The 19,641-nt window shown below is 41.8% G+C and overlaps 1 protein-coding gene across 4 annotated transcripts in view; it reads right to left on the bottom strand.

Annotated features, from left to right (window-relative positions):
• Window positions 1-19,641, bottom strand: part of whrna (whirlin a) — a 160,521-nt gene that overhangs the window by 85,820 nt on the left and 55,060 nt on the right. For all 4 annotated transcript variants that reach the window (XM_058064923.1, XM_058064926.1, XM_058064924.1 and 1 more), the window contains exon 2: window positions 1,916-2,134. In XM_058064923.1, coding sequence (XP_057920906.1) covers window positions 1,916-2,134 — 219 coding nt within the window. The remainder of the gene's footprint in view (window positions 1-1,915; window positions 2,135-19,641) is intronic.

Below are 19,641 nucleotides of genomic sequence, written 5' to 3'. Positions count from 1 at the left end.
ATGTTTAAGTCTCATATCCAAACTATGTTTTAACAACGTTTGAAAATACCGCTATTATTTTGTTGACCTCGGTTCTATTGAAATCCTGAAAATTCCTAAAATATTACATTTGGAACACTGAGGATTTATGAGCGAACCTGACATGATTTATATTTAAACTTCTGGTGTAATAAATCTTTTAAGATGGTCTTAAAACAGAGATGTCAAACTCAATAGCACAGGGGGCTTTAATTTTATGGCGCAGGGTGGCGCACCCCACGCTAAATTGCCAATTTGGTAATTTGGTAGACTGGGCTGCGCCCAGATGGCCGTGGCGGCACACCAGGAGAGGTGGCCACATTTTCATCTTTTGTGACAAAACAGCATGCCAAAGGTGCCCTGAAAGATTGCCAGCTCCGACCTGGTATATTTGTTGTGGAGGCCAAGCGCACCCTGTGCAGAGGGCAATTAGCTGACAGGCTCAGAGTGCAGACACGTCGCCAAAACCTCACTGGCGGGTTCGTCAGGCACATTTCAATGCCATAAACATTCACAGCTTAAAATTAATTCATTAATTTTCTACCGCTTTTCCTCACGAGGGTCACGGGGGTGCTGGAGCCTATCCCAGCTGTCTTCGGGCGAGAGTAGGGGTACACTCTGGACTGGTCGCCAGCCAATCACAGGGCACATATAGACAAACAACCATTCACACTCACATTCATACCTATGGACAATTTGGAGTCGCTAATTAACCTAGCATGTTTTTGGAATGTGGGAGGAAACCGGAGTACCCGGAGAAAACCCACGCATGCACGGGGGAGAACATGCAAACTCCACACAGAGATGGCCGAGGGTGGGATTGAACCCTGGTCTCCTAGCTGTGAGGTCTGCGCGCTAACCACTCGACCGCCGTGCCGCCAGCTTAAAATTCATTCATTCAATTTCTACCGCTTTTTCCTCACAAGGGTTGCGGGGGGTGCTGGAGCCTATCCCAGCTGTCTTCGGGCGAGAGGTGGGGTACACCCTGGACTTGCCGCCAACCAATCACAGGGCACATATAGACAAACAACCATTCACACTCACATTCATACCTATGGACAATTTGGAGTCGCTAATTAACCTAGCATGTTTTTGGAATGTGGGAGGAAACCGGAGTACCCGGAGAAAACCCACGCATGCATGGGGAGAACATGCAAACTCCACACAGAGATGGCCGAGGGTGGGATTGAACCCTGGTCCCCTAGCTGTGAGGTCTGCGCGCTAACCACTCGACCACCGTGCCGCCAGCTTAAAATTTAAAACTTAAAATTGTAAGTCAAACATAAGCACTGTCACAAAGTATCTTAGTGAAAAAAATGTTCTGTATTATTCTCAATGTGACAGAACAAGTCTTTTCTTTTTGTCGTCCTGAGGTCCATTTAAAGATTAATGTCCATTACACATGTAACATCTTCCTTGTTCCCTTTAGGGGAAGCGAGAGGACAGAATTTTGTAGTTGGACAAATGAGGTACTTTAGATGAGAGGATTTCCTCATGCCTTTTTGCATACATTAATATTATAGTTTTATGGATCATAGAGCTTTTTAGAAGCTTGATGTTTAACATTATTGAAAAGCACGATGGCATGACATTTTTCTAAGTAGCATCACTTCAAGCAGAAACATTTAAAAAGTCCATTATGTAAGTAGGGATGCTGACTCTATTAATTCGAGTCTTTCTTTAGAATGAATGAAAGCGCAAGTAGTTTTATTCTATTTTATTTAAATGAACAGTAGTTTAATTGTACGCAGACTAAGAGGTTAATTTTACTGACTTACTGACTCCAGATAACGGAAGTTCCGATGCCCTGACCATGTAATTCCTTCTGTTTATGTAAATGAAACCTGAAGTGATACCAAAACGTGCATTTCGGTGCTTTAATGATTTAATTCTTCACCTTTTTCTCGTCTCCCTCCTGCAGGAGCTGCATGTTGCTGCGTCGCTGGCTGTCGCTTCTTCTGAGGGTGGCATTGTGATGTTCGGGTAGGTCGGGTGGAGGGGACACACTATGCCCCAGAGGGTCAACCCAGGTATAAACATGGTTGGTGACATAGCCACCAGGAATCCGCCCCACTGAGCGAACTGATAGGCAAAGCTTTTTACTGCCCTTCAGCACCTGCGGGAAGGAAAGGGGGAAATTAGAGCTTGAGCTGCACAGAAAGTAGTCGTGCTAAGTGAATAACCTTGATATTTACATTGATTACCTTGATATTTACATTTTATTCTAATTTATAATTCTCAAGGCATGCTGGGAAGCCAAGATGCACATTTCCCCATCAGGATTTAGCCGGGGTACGTAGCAACGCAACTCCTGTGTGAACAGTGAGTCTACTGTATACAACAGTGTGGACACAAATCATACACATACAGTATAGTGGAATTCAATTTCATAAGAAATTGCTGTTGACCGTAATCCACTTGTGGCTGCTTTTTTTGTTTGTCTGTGTCATAACTCCGCTCTGATTTCCTGCACAGCGTGAGAAAGCAATGAATAGTTTCTTTCGGAATGCATTTCTGCGTAATTTTCATGAGAGGCTTGCCGCCGGACTCAACCTAGTATGTGTGCACCACTGTGGAAGCCTGTATCCAGCCTTTGCTTATAGTATTATTAATATATATTAGTGTTAGTCCTATGAAAACACAGTACTCATTTGCTAACACTCCCCCCTCATATGTAAACCAGGAATGTTTAACGACCATCCACACTCCACCTTTCATTCTGGATTTAAGAGATTATGTTGTTGTTTTTCTTCATTCATTCATTTTCTACCTTCACTCTATTGCGTTGAAAAAAATGTATTCACGTATTATTGATCGCTGTTTCGTGGTTTACTATTGCATATTATTAATTCATTCATTCATTCATTTTCTACCGTTTATCCTCACAAGGGTCGCGGGTGTGCTGGAGCCTATCCCAGCTGTCTTGGGGCGAGAGGCCGGGTACACCCTGGACTGGTGGCCAGCCAATCACAGGGCACATCTAGACAAACAACCATTCACACTCACATTCATACCTATGGACAATTTGGAGTCGGCAATTAACCTAGCATGTTTTTGGAATGTGGGAGGAAACCGGAGTACCCGGAGAAAACCCACGCATGCACGGGGAGAACATGGAAACTCCACACAGAGATGCCCGAGGCGGGGACTCGAACCTGGATCTCCTAGATTGCGCGCTAACCACTCAACAACCGTGCAGCCCGCTCATTTTCTTTTTAAAAAGCGGTGCAACAACAGCGTCATCCCCAACAAAACCAACAACAAAATCTGTGGATTGGAGTTTGCTCTTGTGTCTGTGGAAAGCTTTATGCCTCAGCGTTTGGGCTCCAGAGCTATATTAGATCCCATGCCTCCCATGACCACTGCAGTAGAATCATGTGGAGCCATATGGTAGATTCATGTGTTCTCATGTGCCTGATGAACTCTACATCAGACCAAAGGGGCCAGTTAGGTAAACACCCAATGCCCTAATTGCTTATAGGTGACTTGGCTCCACTGTGTTATTTGATGATTCACTTAGCACTAGTCTTGGAGAGCAGAGTTTGCATGATAGATGTTCTCACTCTGCTCGAATGGGTTTCTCTCCAGGTACCCTGGCTTCCTCCCAAAGTCCTAAAACATGCACATACAAAGTGCACATAATGCGGAAGTGCCATGAGTCATGCGAGGTAACTGGGAGGTAAGGCAATATGGCTGACAACAGGAGTAATAAAATGCTCCTGCATACCAATAAACAGTTTAATAGCCATGAAAAGCTATGGCACGGTATTTCTGCTGTGTCACCTCTGGAGGTAATACTGCTGAGTATGAGCCCGTGAAACATAGCCTCGCTAACAAGGAATGCATTACAGAGGAAATAGGAAGAAGCTAAATTTCTGGTTATGGAATACAAACCCCTTTTGGATGAAATGCAATGGACAAAAAAACAATAAACTCCCACAAGAGCACAGGCAATCCGTTCTTCAGACAGAAGCTGACTGTTCAAAACTGGGGTATGGAAAGCATCCAAGTGCATCACTTCTGGAGACCCACAGTCACAAGCTGTTGGACAGGGGTCATCACCTACATTTGTCCTAGGGACAGCTTATCAATCCAAATGCTAACCTCACAAACAAAAATAAGAAGTTACACATGTGGAACACACTATGTACTGTAACTGTACCGGGTACAGTTTTGGGTATCGAAATAGACACTTACACACTAATATACATACAAAACAATACTACTTAACACTCATTTAGAACCGCAAGGCATGCCGGGAAAACCACTGACCAGAATGCTCCAATTATCCAAATGGTACTACAGTCACCCCTTGCCACATTGTTGTTATTAAATGAAGCATTTTCAAGCAGAAAAATGGCTAAATGAATTAAAGACAGGAAAAACCCAAATTAAAATGGTGAATGTAGCATTCTACACAGTCAGTAGGTGTCAGTAATGTTACTGTAATGTTCGGTGAAACAGAACAAGAGGCCTTTCTTGCCGGTTTAAATGATCTCACAACAGGCATGTTATTATGGATGGATGGATGGATGGATGGATGGGTGGGTGGATGGATCCAAATGCTAACCTCACGGTGCAAACAAAAATAAGAAGTTACACATGTGGAACACACTATGTACTGTAACTGTACCGGGTACAGTTTTGGGTACCGAAATAGACATTTACACACTAATATACATACAAAACAATATTACTTAACACTCATTTAGAACCGCAAGGCATGCTAGGAAAACCACTGTCCAGCATGGATGGATGGATGGATGCTGCAGCGCCTTCTCCCTGATGCCAGGCAAGAAAACAGTCCATGCTGGGGGTGTGTGGGGTCAGAGTTGATGTATCCGTTTATATTCCTATGATCCAACTACATTGATCTGTGTTCAACATATATATCTAACATTGTTTAAAACAGGGGTCTCAAACTCAATTTACTTGGAGGCCACTGGAGCTCGGGTCTGGGTGAGACTGGGCCGCATCAGGTTTTCAAAAAAAAAAAAAATGCATTTATTAAAAACTAATTTTTTTTTTTAAACTTCGCTTTAGTTCCAATTTTCTACAGGAAAAGCTCTGATAAAACATTCGACTGTTCTCAAATATCTTACTTTTTATTTTTCTACACAAAATAAGATGAAAAATAAATAAACAGATCAAGAATAAAGAAAATCAATCAATCAGTAATAAATAAATAAATATAATAATAATAATAATAAAACAGTAAATAATAAAAACTTAAGAAACCACATATAGTTGGTGGGTAGACAAATTATTTTTTTCAGATTAAAATGAACAAAGCATTATTAGAGCCCTGTAGACATGACAAAACACGACTATAGTCACATTTATACTCTTTTTATTTACAACATATTGCGCAACTGCAGGGTCTTGAGACACATGCTAACTCGCAAACTAAAGCGCTAGTGACCTAAACGGTAGCCTTAAAGTTATTTCCTTTAAACCTAAATAGCCAAAAACTTACCACTTCCACACGGATAGGGAGGATAACCATGAACAGTTATTTAACCTTTAACATGAACATTAATCAAACGTAATATTTTTTTTCTGGGTACATGATACCATACAGCATCCATATCAAACTTGCGCGGGCAAGACGGGGGCCTCAAACTAGTGTCCTGCGGGCCACATTTGGCCCGCGGGCCGCGTGTTTGAGACACCTGGTTGAAAACGTAATCACCCTATTGTTTTGATACTAGGAAATAAAGCATTGGATTTAAGCACGGCAGGGTTTATATGAAGTTTAGTACATATACATACGTGCAATTTGTAGTGTGGCGTGGAAACCAATACAGCATGTTAATATAGACTGAACGACCACACCTTGATGACCAAATGATAGGTATGAAAAGTTCTCCCTTTCCAAAGATAATAACACTGGGAGAGGTATTCATTTAACAATATGTTCAATATTGTGTTGGTTTGTACTAGCATACAACTACATTACATTGTCACTTGTTTCCAATATTTATCCATCTCATGTCGGTAAATGTCGATGGGTCAAGTTAATTTCATTTTCTACATACAGCGCCAGACCACAACAGACGACATTTAAGGGTGCCCTTCCCGAAGACCCTTCTGGTTTTATTACATTATTTTATAACAAACCCAATAAGCGTATGTTCTTAATCTCATTTATACAAGAAAGTGGCATTCACAATTCTCCTGTGATGTATAATGCATTCATTATATGACAGGTCTTTACTTTATTATGTGAATGTGCTCAATTAGTGAGCATGCCACAGGGTTTTGACGTTGTGGATTTTTTGGAGAGGCCGAAATGTTGCTGCTTTTTAGGTTTATTGACGATCCTCAGCCTAAAACTATACCATTCATTTTCTACCGCTTATTCTCATGAGGGTCGCGGAAGTGCTGGAGCCTATCCCAGTTGTCTTTGGGCAAGAAGCCAGCCAATCACAGCCAGCCGAACTGTCTTCGCCAGCCAATCACAGGACACATATATGCAAACAACCATTCACACTCACATTCATACCTATGGACAATTTGGAGTCGCCAATTAACGTAGCATGTTTTTGGAATGTGGGAGGAAACCGGAGTACCCGGAGAAAACCCACGCATGCACGGGGAGAACATGCCAACTCCACACAGAGATGGCTGAGGGTGGAATTGAAATTGGGTCTCCTGGCCGTGAGGCCTGCATGCTAACCACTAGTTCGCCGTGCAGCCGGTATTAGATTAATCTTTTTTTTAATTTAAAAAGATAAAGATCTTGTAAAGAGCCTCTAATTTCAGCCTCCCAAATGTTAGTGTTTTTGAATTTCCTTAGTCATTCCAGCAGAATTGAATGGTCAAATACTAGTTTATGTGGCTCCAAATGGGTTTTAATATGGTGGAAACTGGCCCAAAGTGTGTGAAAGTGAGTGTTTGTCAAATCTACCGTTGTTGACTATTGTTCTCTTCATGAGTAAAATCACATTTTCTTTACATTTTCATCGGGATTTCCAGCACAAAAACGTACAACCTTGTGTTTTAAGACAGGGTTGTATTGCTGAAATCCAAGATTATTTGCAAATCCCGGCTATTTTAAGATCTAATACCTTCAGGTTACCTTCAGGGACCATAAACCATCTGCTTGTGAATGTGTGTGAATCCACTGGAATTGAAAGTTCATTCATTCATTTGAATGAACTTCAAATCCACTTTTCCTCACAAGGGTCACGGGGGTGCTGGAGCCTATCCCAGCTGTCTTCAGGCGAGAGGCAGGGTACACCCTGGACTGGTCGCCAGCCAATACAGAGCACATATAGACAAACAACCATTCACACTCACATTCATACCTATGGACAATTTGGAGTCGCCGAGCATGTTTTTGGAATGTGGGAGGAAACCGGAGTACCTGGAGAAAACCCACGCGTGCACGGGGAGAACCACTCAACCACCCATCCGCCATGCAGCCCACCTACGAATTAATTTATACTACATTTCAGACACAATGATCCACTAAGGAGAGAGTAACGCCCCTGCATGGGTGGGATTCAAGCATAGTGTCATTTGGTAGGCATTTCCTAGGTCAGCGCTTTCTGCTTCTTGCTTGCTTGAAGAGTGGTGGTCCAGCGTGCTTTGTCTATTTTGTGACATTTTCCACGCAAGGGTCGCGGGGGTACTGGAGCCTATCCCAGCTATCTTCAGGCGAGAGGCGGGGTACACCCTGGACTGGTCGCCAGCCAGTGGTTCTCAATTATATTCTGTCATACCGGTGTCATTTCAAGCCATACAACATTTTAACTACATTTATTGGTAAAAAAAAAAAAAAAGTGGAAAAGCATAATAGGTACCTATTAATATACGGTTGTGACATTCTGAAGCAGAGCGTGATCCCCTTCTTTCACAAACTGGGACGCATGACAGTTTTCCAACATGATAACGACCCCAAATATACTTCCAAGTGGTCCTTTTTCGCTCATCGTCTTGATGACGATGAGCGAAAGATGAAGTGTAATATGTATACATATGTATACATATGTAACATGTAATATGGAGCCCAGTCACAATCATGTTGTTCATGCACATGGACTGTTCCAAATCAGCAACTACTACTTTTCCGTTCAGCCCATAAATTTCTTTACAAAGTGTAAAGTGGGGGTGGCACAGCGGTCGTGTGGTTAGCACGCAGACCTCACAGCTAGGAGACCAGGGTTCAATTCCACCCTCGGCCATCTCTGTGTGGAGTTTGCATGTTTTCCCCGTGCATGCGTGGGTTTTCTCCGGGTACTCCGGTTTCCTCCCACATTCCAAAAACATGCTAGGTTAATTGGTGACTCCAAATTGTCCATAGGTATGAATGTGAGTGTGAATGGTTGTTTGTCTATATGTGCCCTGTGATTGGCTGGCCAGTCCAGGGTGTACCCCGCCTCTCGCCCAAAGACAGCTGGGATAGGCTCCAGCACCTTCCGCGACCCTCGTGAGGAAAAGCGGTAGAAAATGAATGAATGAATGAATGAAAGTGTAAAGTGTATTCGTCATAATTCGTCTTTTCTTAACCACATCATATCATTGTGCCGTTTATCTCTTATTTCGTTCAACCTTAAACCTTCAACCTTAAGTTCTGAAGACTTCCGACTTGCTGGATGTCGTCCACGTCCTCTTCTTCTGTTTTTACTGTGACAGAAACCCTTTTTCTTCCCATGTCGGTGCTCAGTAGTTTTAGACTTGCCTTGTCTTGCTAGCAATCATTGGCAGTTGTAACTCTTTTTTTTTTTCAGCAAGTCAGTTGCTCCCACCAGACCAGTTGAAGCCAGAGCTGTCAGCAAACAGATCTGTAATCATGTTTGAGATATATGGTTGGGAAAACTCAGTGCAGAGCCAGTTTCAGTCCATGCTTCCTCACGGGAAGTGACATAAGATAAAATGTTTTAAAAACTTTCCTGGTATTCAGGTTATCTCAATCAAAAAGGGAAATGCAAGCTATTAGACCCTGGCATACACTCAAGAGGAATTTACACCTTTGTTAATATACAGTGGAACCTTGGTTAGCGTCATTCATGAGTTCTAGAAGGTACAATTTTAACCAAAATATACGTACTCTAACCAAATACATTTTTTGCATCAGAAATAATGTAAATCCGGTTGTTTGTCTCTATGTGGACTGTGATTGGCTGGCGACCAGTCCAGGGTGTACCCCACCTCTCACCTGGAGACAGCTGGGATAGGCTCCAGGACGCCTGTGACCCTCGTGAGAAAGAGTGATAGAAAATGAATGAATGAATGAGTGGTTAGCGCACAGGCCTCACGGCTAGGAGACACAAGTTCAATTCCACCCTCGGCCATCTCTGTGTGGAGTTTGCATGTTCTCCCTGTGCATGCGTGGGTTTTCTCCGGGTACTCCGGTTTCCTCCCACATTCCAAAAACATGCTAGGTTAATTGGCGACTCCAAATTGTCCATAGGTATGAATGTGAGTGTGAATGGTTGTTTGTCTATATGTGCACTGTGATTGGCTGGCGACCAGTCTAGGGTGTACCCCGCCTCTCGACCGAAGACAGCTGGGATAGGCTCCAGCACGCCCGTGACCCTCGTGAGAAAGAGGGATAGAAAATGAATGAATGAATGGTTATCGCACAGGCCTCACAGCTAGGAGACCCTAGTTCAATTCCACCCTCGGCCATCTCTGTGTGGAGTTTGCATGTTCTCCCTGTGCATGCGTGGGTTTTCTCCGGGTACTGCGATTTCCTCCCACATTCCAAAAACATGCTAGGTTAATTGGCCACTCCAAATTGTCCATAGGTATGAATGTGAGTGTGAATGGTTGTTTGTCTTTTAGTAACCTTAAATGTTCATTCATCCTTATTTGATGGATGATGGAGCTGAATTCTGGTTCCTGTTTACAATTATTAGAAGGCTAACAGGCTGCTAACAAGAACACAGAACAACGTTGGACTCAATAAAATCAGCATAAATCAGAATAAAACTAATAATTCTTTTATTGCATGGGTTGTGTCAATCCAGAAAAAGTGTTGCTGAGCTTGATCATGTGATCCTCCCTTTGATGCTGTTTTTGGACCTTAATGTGCTCACGACACAAAACAAACTTTGAAAAAAACAATAACAAAATAAAAGGACTTTCTTCCTGAAACCAATGTTGCCATACTGCGGTCATAGATTAATAAACAGCTATGAAATAGAAGTGATTGGACATCATCACCATCTTGGCGGTGACGTCACAACCAGAACACATTGTGGGAACCAGATACACCATTGAGCAGTGGTCAATGCTTATTTTGCCCTGGCATAAAAACTTGTTAATAACAGGACTTAACAGTCCAGGGTGTACCCCGCTTCTCGTCCGAAGACAGCTGGGATAGGCTCCAGCATGCCGCGACCCTCTGTATGGTAATGGTAATGGTTTTATTTCATTTGAACATGCATCAGATTACAATTGAGTGCATCCCATAATCAGTTCACAGTTCCACATGTCCAAAAGGAGTAGGAAGAAGCAAAGCTTATTAAATCCTACCACTCCATCTGGTACTTTCACAATCAGTAACTGTTACATTTGTTCACTTCCTGCTTTCCATAATACAGTTTTTTTTATAATGCACCTCGTACCGAAGTACAAGTTGATATGACCATCCAATGACATAATGTGTACCATAGTAAGTGTCAATATAGTGATATATATAGCACATCATGACTGGTTCAAGACTCTTCATCCTTGTATTTAGCAAACATCAACTGCTTGTATTGTTTCTTGAATTGGCTCATCGTTGTGCATTGTTTGAGGTCCTTACTCAATCCATTCCATAGTTTGATTCCACATACTGAAATGCTATGGCTTTTTAACGTAGTCCTAGCATAGAAGTGTTTCAAATGTACTTCTTCCCTGAGATCATATTTCTCCTCTCTTGTAGAGAAGTATTGGATGACATTTTTAGGTAATTGGTTATTTTTAGCCTTATGCATTATTTTAGCTGTTTGAAGATGAACTATATCAGCAAGTTGAAGTATTTGTGATTTTAGAAATAAGGAGTTAGTATGTTCTCTGTAGGCGGCATTATGAATTATTCTGACTGACCTTTTTTGCAGTACATTTAGCGAGTGAAGATTGCTTTTATAGTTATTAGCCCATATTTCCACACAATAAGTAAGATATGGTAGAACCAGAGAGCAATAAAGAGTGTGGAGTGATTTCTGATTGAGAACAAATTTTGCTTTGTTCAATACTGAAATATTTCTGGCCACCTTATGTTGTATATTTGGAATATGAGGTTTCCAGCTCATATTTTCATCTATTGTGATCCCCAGAAATGTATTTTGGTTCACCCTTTCAATGTCCACACCGTCCACACCGGTATAGGAAATGAATGAATGAAACAACAGAACTTCACAGAGAACTGGAACATAATAACAGGGAATCCACTGTGGACAGAACTTGCCTCCAGACTTGCCTCCCTTTCAACCACAACCCCTGTGTATGTGTTCACGTGTGTTTATATAAAATAGACCTGCGGTAGTTGATAGATCCAGTCTGACAACCATAAATCAACAGGACAAAAGGCAATTTTCCGAGTTGCAGCATGGTGTCCTGTAATGTGTGTGTCCATTTGTCACATCTGATCAGTCCACTGAATGTGTGTTTTTGTGTGTGTGACAGTGTGCGGAGTATGATACGTGCCATTGCTTTTTATTTGCCGGGGCGCTCTGTGTGTTCATGACAATTAGTTTCGACGAAGGGTCGGAAACCTGCGGCTACGAAGCCACATGCAGCTCTCCAGCCTTCTTGTTGCAGCTTGTGTTTTTTAGCACCGAAGTAGAGGAAATAAAGGTAGACTGTGTTGTGACTGCTAATTGGATGAGCAAGGGAAAGGGGATGTAGGCTAGTGCAGTGTTTTTCAACCTTTTTTGTGCCACGGCACGTTTTTTTACATTGGAAAACATCAAGTCTATAGGAGGAAGGAGCTAGGTGTTGCCACACGGACCAATATTACATTGCTCTGCCAGTCTTTACACCACAGACACTCCACAGTAGCCACGTTTCTACATGACCAGTTTTTCTCTTTCCGAATGACCTTTTGGGAAACAATGGTATCCATGGAAAGGAATATTCCAACCTCTTGTCTACATGCGTCGCTATAATCAACCAGACTAGTCAATGGGGCATGCCCAGTAAAGCGTAAACATCAACATCACGTGATACCGACTTCCCCGAGTTGTTCTTTCACTTGTTGGAATAACTCCGTATTGCCAGTTTTTCGTTTGTACAGTCTTGAAATTTAGTTTGGATCAAAAACAAAGTTTCCATAGCAGTCCAGTGCCGATTGCTGGCCTCCATTTTTAAAACTGAAGAACGTCTGGAGCTGCGTGTTACGTCATATCTGAGCATGCGCTATGATAAATTTAACCAGGAAAGGATCAAATTCAAGCTTGCTCATATTTTATAATTCAACTCGGTACATGTTTTATATAGATATATATTTTCTTTTGACTTATGGACTTATGAATGGTGTATAGAAGGGTTTAGATTGTGTTCCACAGATGGCGCTAATGCACACGAAAGCTGCTTGCCAACGTCCAATAAAGTACAGAAGAAAAAAAATGCACCCTGACAACTTTCCGTTTGAGCGGCTACAAGATACCTCAATCGGATTGGGGATATTCCACCCCTGTTAATCCGATTATATATTCATTCGGATTGGCACTATTCTTTCGGAATGAGGCGTATACAAAGGTTAGATTCTTTCCATTTGAGCAAATGAACCAAATGCAATTGGAATATTTGGGTCCACGTATACGTGGATATTGACATAATATTTGCAAATGATGATTAATAAATGTTAATTATAAAAAGTGATATTGGATAATTCCTCACGGCACACCTGACAATTTCTCAAGGTACACTACTGTGCCGCGGCACAGTGGTTGAAAATCACTGGGCTAGTGTATGCAATCAACCTCACTTTTAGAACCAAATAGTGTGCTGCGGCAGCTGACTGTGCACTCACCGCTAAGAACAATACAGCGTTATGAAAAGGTTTGGGCACCCCTGGTCATTTTCAAGATTTTTCTTTATAAATGACTCACTGCAATCGATTTATGGCCTCCCTGCATTGGTTGCCTTTTCGCTTTAGGATTGATTTTAAGATTTTATTGTTTGTTTTTAAGGCGTTGAATGGGCTGGCCCCCAAATACATCTCGGACCTCATCCGAATTGACTCTCCACCGCAGTCACTGAGGTCCGAGCGCCAGCTCCAACTTGTGGTGGCTAAGACGAGACTTAAGACCAGGGGAGACTGAGCCTTTTCTGTGGTTGGCCCCCAGCTATGGAACTCTCTCCCCTCCCAAGTAAAAAAAAGGCCCCCCAACATCGAAAGCTTTAAGTCTCGTCTTAAAACCCACTTTTATTCTCTGGCTTTTAACTCGGAGTGAGTCGTATGGTCCTGTGTCTTTTAGTTCTTTCTTTTATTTTAATTGGTTTTATTTTTTTATACTTTTATTGCTTTGCTATTTGTTTTTAATATTTTAATGTCTATTTTAGTATTTTATTTCTTATTTGATCTTTTAGTTTTGGATTAAATTCAATTTGTACCTTTATTTCATTCATTCATTCATTTTCTACCGCTTTTTCCTACACCCTGGACTGGTTGCCAGCCAATCACAAGGCACATATAGACAAACAACCATTCACACTCACATTCATACCTATGGACAATTCGGAGTCGCCAATTAACCTAGCATGTTTTTGGAATGTGGGAGGAAACCGGAGTACCCGGAGAAAACCCACGCATGCACGGGGAGAACATGCAAACTCCTTTATATATTGTATTTTATTTTTACTTTTTATTTCACTAGTTTGTGCAGCACTTCGGAAACTCTGTTTATAAAATGTGCTATATAAATAAAGTGGATTGGATTGGATTAGATTGTTGTTGGGATCAGCCATTCCAGTTAAATATATCATATAGCAGATGACGTTTATAGGATTTAAAGAAAGTGTGCAAAACAATACACACTTGTGTTTTATTGATATGAATCACTAATTATTGGAACACAAAATTAGTTTGATAAGCTCATTGACCCACTCCGGTTTCCTCCCACATTCCAAAAACATGCTAGGTTAATTGGCGACTCCTAATTGTCCATAGGTATGAATGTGAGTGTGAATGGTTGTTTGTCTATATGTGCCCTGTGATTGGCTGGCGACCAGTGCAGGGTGTACCCCGTCTCTCGCCCAAAGACAGCTGGGGTAGGCTCCAGCACCCCCGCGACCCTTGTGAGGAAAAGCGGTAGAAAATGAATGAATGAGCTCATTGACCTTTGACTTGCATACACAAGTGAATCCAATCATGAGTTAGGGATGACCCTGAATGCTAGGTTTCACATATTTTTTTCTAATGCAGGCTCCGTGTGACATCACAGTGGGCAGGACTCCCTTTTATGGGCATGCCCGAGTACAAGTTAACTGTACAAGTGGAGTGGGACCAATCAGAGTAGAGTGGGCATGCCCAGAGACGGGCCGTGGGTGGAATAAATTAAAACATTCCTTTTAGAAAATCCAAGGAAATACAGTTGGAATACTTCTGGAGCTGTGAGAGCAGCTGAGAAGATCATTGGTGCCCCCCCCCCACTGGACATCTACCACACCGGCCTCACCCGCAAAGCCACCGGGATTGCAGGTGACCCCACCCATCCATCCCACAGTCTCTTCAGTTTCTTCCACCAGGCAGTCAGGATGCTTAACTCCCTCCGTGCTTTGCCACCAAAACCCCCTGCTGGCCCCACACCATTGTCTCTGGGCCCCTGACTCTGCCCACACACACACACTTATCTCAGGACTGCACACCTCACTTTACCCTTGCTCATTTGCACTATTGTTACATATACCTCATGTCTGTTCATTTGAATCTCACTTCACCCATATTAATTTGCACCACTGTTCATACCTTGTGTCTGTTTATACTGCTCACACTGTTAATTATTTCATTTAGTTTAGTTGTTGTAAATTTATTATTTCATGTATGCTGTATGTCAAGAAAGTATAGCATATTTGACAATACAGTTGACTTTGACTTTTGAATAAGTGCAGATTCTGGAAGATCTAAAGCAGGGGTCTCAAACTCAATTTACTTGGGGGCCACTGGAGCTAGGGTCTGGGTGAGACTGGGTCGCATCAGGTTTTCCAAAAAAAAAAAAAAAAAACTTAAATTTATTAAAAACAAAAAAAATGTAAAACTTCGCTTTGGTTCCAATTTTCTACAAGAAAAGCTCTGATAAAACATTCCACTGTTCTCAAATATCTTACTTTTTATTTTTCTACACAAAATAAGATGAAAAATAAATAAACAAATCAAGAATAAAGAAAATAAATCAATCAGTAATAAATAAATATTATAATAATAATAAAATGGCAAATAATAAAAAGAAAACACATATAGTTGGTGGGTAGACAAATTATTTTTTTCAGATTAAAATGAACAAAGCATTATTAGAGCCCTGTAGACATGACAAAACACGACTATAGTCACATTTATACTCTTTTTATTTACAACATATTGCGCAACTGCAGGGTCTTGAGACACATGCTAACTCGCAAACTAGAGAGCTAGCGACCTAAACGGTAGCCTTCAAGTTCTTTCCTTTCAACTTAAATAGCCAAAAACTTACCACTTCCACACGGATAGGGAGGATAACTATTAACAGTTATTTAACCTTTAACATGAACATTAATCAAAAGTAATATTTTTTTCTGGGTACATGATACCATACAGCATCCATATCAAACTTGCGCGGGCCGCACTAACATTAAACTTTCATATCAAGGCGGGGGCCTCAAACTAGTGTCCTGCGGGCCACATTTGGCCCGCGGGCCGCGTGTTTGAGACCCCTGATCTAGAGCATTGAGAAGACTGTAGCATACAGTTATGGCCCAAACATTGACATGAGGTCTACTTAGTATATGTTGACTACTACTAGTTTTGGAATACAGTAGATCCCGGCTTTTCACATTATGTGTTCTGGGACCACCTGTGATTGGCATAAAAAACGCATGTAATCATAAAAACGTTTTATGAATCCTCCTGCGAGTGGACAGGAGACTGTCGCTATAGGCTGGATGCTGCAATGGGGGCGGAGCAGATTGGCAAAGGGATCGGTATGAGTATACACCGATACACAGCTTTTTTTTTACTGATATCGGCCGATACTGATCAGTAGCCGATCTATCGGAGCACACCTTATTAATATATAAACTTCACAGCAGTCTCACAATTATGATGTGTTCAAGAGGCGCCAAACAATGCTTGACAAAAAAAAACATAATCTGATTACATTATAAAGACATACAAATGCTAAAATTGTGGTCTTTCTAAGAGTACTGTATACTGTATACCTGCATTATCATGTATATATCTAAATTATTACTGTTTGTTTTTATTATTATTACTGTGTTTGCTGCATAAAAACAGCCAGGGTTATTCAAAAGGAATGAACCAATTTCATGACGCATTGCTAAAGTTCTCAAGCATTGCAATGGAATGAGTGAGTGAGCATTTGAAGCAGTTTTCTGCTTGTGACTTGAAATAATAAAAATGTATCTGGAATTTTCCACTGCTTTTTCCTTAATAAAATATTGCGGAATCAGTTAATTCTTTTTGACACTTTTGGCTGTGTCACTGGGTATCGCACTATTCCAGATGTTCCGAATGCACATGTACCTTGATTGGATGCAGAAAATCTGTTTGGACCCCCAAATGAAGTAAACAATTATAAGGATTAATGAGTAACCGACAAGGCTGCCAACACGGAGATGCCTTGGAGTCCAGGCATCAATCACAGGGATTAGCCAGAGGAAAACATCCACAATCCTCATTTCGTCTAATCCTCAAATTTCCCCAATCCATCGCTTTTACTTCATTTTTTTTTATTAATCTGAATGAATGTGATTCACACCAGTTGTTTATATGGTCTCCAACAATTTGACAATAATATCTTTGACCATGCGGCACGGCGGACGAGTGGTTAGTGCGCAGACCTCACAGCTAGGAGACTAGGGCTCAATTCCACCCATCTCTGTGTGGAGTTTGCATGTTCTCCCTATGCATGCGTGGGTTTTCTCCGGGTACTCCGGTTTCCTCCCACATTCCAAAAACATGCTTGATAATTAGCGATTCCAAATTGTCCATAGGTATGAATGTGAGTGTGAATGGTTGTTTGTCTATATGTGCCCTGTGATTGGCTGGTGACCAGTCCAGGGTGTACCCCGCCTCTCGCCCAAAGACAACTGGGATAGGCTCCAGCACCCCCCGTTACCCTCGTGAGGAAAAGCGGTAGAAAATGAATGAATGAATCTTTGACCATTAATTTGAGGACGTATTTCGAAACGCATCTGCATCATTTTATGACACTGTTAAATAAAGTCTGTGCAGTTTTCCAATGCTAGCCTGCGACTCAGATTCATCTGTTCTATCCATCATCTTTATCATACATTAGTGTTGAGTACCTATACCAGGGGTTGGCAACCTTTAGCATCATAAGAGCCATTTTGCCGCCTCTCCCAGCAAAAAAAAAAAAAAAAGTAGGAATCCTCAAGAGCTTTTATACTGCTTACATGGTTCTGGAGGCTCAGTTGGGGGTTTTCTATTAATTCCAAAGTAAGAAATGAATGTGAAATATCCGACTCACCGCGAGGAGCATAGACTAGTGCAGGGGTCAGCAACCCGCGGCTCCAGAGCCGCATGTGGCTCTCCAGCCTCTTTGTTGCGGCTCCCTTTGCAATGCTTGAATATTTTTTAGCACCCGTGTGGTGAAAATGCACGTCTTTGTTATGAGTTTACAAAAATCCAACTTTGTGTGAGACCATGAATGCATCCTGACTGAGTTCTGACTGGTGACTGAATGAGCAGACAGGATGCTATCCAGTTCTCTCTGACAGGTTAACATGAAGGGAAATGAGTAATACTTTGAGTTATTTGAGTTATTAATTATTATTAATGAGTTATTTGACGATTCTAAAAAATAAATTAGAGCTCATTTAAAAACAAAAGTTTATCTCCAGTACTAGCAAGAGTACTCCAACTCGTCTTTTTTTTTCCCTCCAATGTTGTTTTAAACATACAACGTTTTGCGGCTCCAGGCTATTTTTCTTTAGTGGGCAAGTGGGTGAAATGGCTCTTTTCATAGTAAAGGTTGCCGACCCCTGGACTAGTGTATACACTGCCAGTGAGTCTTACTGCATGGGAGAGAAAAAAAGGTGATAGTTTTGTGAGGCTAGTTCATTCATTCATTCATTTTCTACGGCTTTTTCCCTACAAGGGTTGCGGGGGTGCTGGAGCCTATCCCAACTGTCTTCGGGCGAGAAGGCGGGGTACACCCTGGACTGGTTGCCAGCCAATCACAGGGCACATATAGACAAACAACCATTCACACTCACATTCATACCTATGGACAATTTGGAGTCGCCAATTAACCTAGCATGTTTTTGGAATGTGGGAGGAAACCGGAGTACCCGGAGTAAAACCTATGCAAACTCCACACAGAGATGGCCGAGGGTGGAATTGAACCCTAGTCTCCTAGCTGTGAGGTCTGCGCTCTAACCACTCGACCACCGTGCCGCATGAGGCAAGTTACTGCACAGAAAGATAAAACAATGTACACTAATTAACAGGAGCATAGCAATATGTTTTATAACGAGAAGCCCACCGTAGCCTGTGACACGCTAATTGCCAAAGCTGTGACTCCTCGAGAGGCAGATAGTGTGCCGCTGGTTGTACGCTCACCGTTTGGAACAATATGTGCTTTCACGTTCTTCTTCTTTTCTCTGGCTTTCCCCTTCAGGGGTCGCCACAGCAAATTAATCTCCTCCATCCAACCCTGTCTTCTGTCTCTCTGACACCAACTACCCTCATGTCCTCCTCCACTACATCCATAAACCTCCTCTTTGGTCTTCCTCTACGCCTCCTACCTGGCAGCATCCTTCTACCAATATATTCACTGTCTCGAACCATCTCACATCTCTAACATGTAATGTCCCTCTGATTCCTGATCCTATCCATCCTGGTCACTCCCAATGTGAACCTTTATCTCCAAGGCCTCTAACATGTAATGTCCCTCTGATGTACTCCTTCCTGATCCTATCCATCCTGGTCACTCCCAATGACAAACTCAGCATCCTCATCTCTGCTACCTCCAGTTCTGCTTCCTGTCTTTTCCTCAGTGGCACTGTCTGTAGACCAAACAACATGGCTGGTCTCACCACAGTTTTGTATACCTTTCCTTTCATTTTAGCTGAAATTCTTCTATCACACATCATGCCTGACACTTTTCACATTGTCTGAAAATACCAGAATAAAAAAAATATATATTATTTCAGAATAGGCCTACACATGTAAACACACTTCAGTTTGCAACAGGTAACGTTTTAAAAAGATTTGTAGTTTTTTGTAGTTTTTTAAATAATTGTCTTTTATGTAGGGTATATGAGTATCAAGTTAAACTGTGACCAGTGCCAGTTAAGGGTCAGTTAACAGAAGGTCAGGGCACAACATCCTGTCTTGTGTTCCTTCTTTTTATCTTTGCAGACGTCAGTGGGGGAGAACCAAAAAGGCCTCAGTAATTTACCATTATTCATTCAGGAGGCAAGAAAGATAATGGGGTGAAGAAA

Source organism: Doryrhamphus excisus, chromosome 2 (genome assembly GCF_030265055.1).
Source record: "Doryrhamphus excisus isolate RoL2022-K1 chromosome 2, RoL_Dexc_1.0, whole genome shotgun sequence".
Classification (NCBI taxonomy): Eukaryota; Metazoa; Chordata; class Actinopteri; order Syngnathiformes; family Syngnathidae; genus Doryrhamphus; species Doryrhamphus excisus.
The sequence above is the reverse complement of the archived record's forward strand: the minus strand, read 5'-3'. Positions and strand labels throughout refer to the sequence as shown.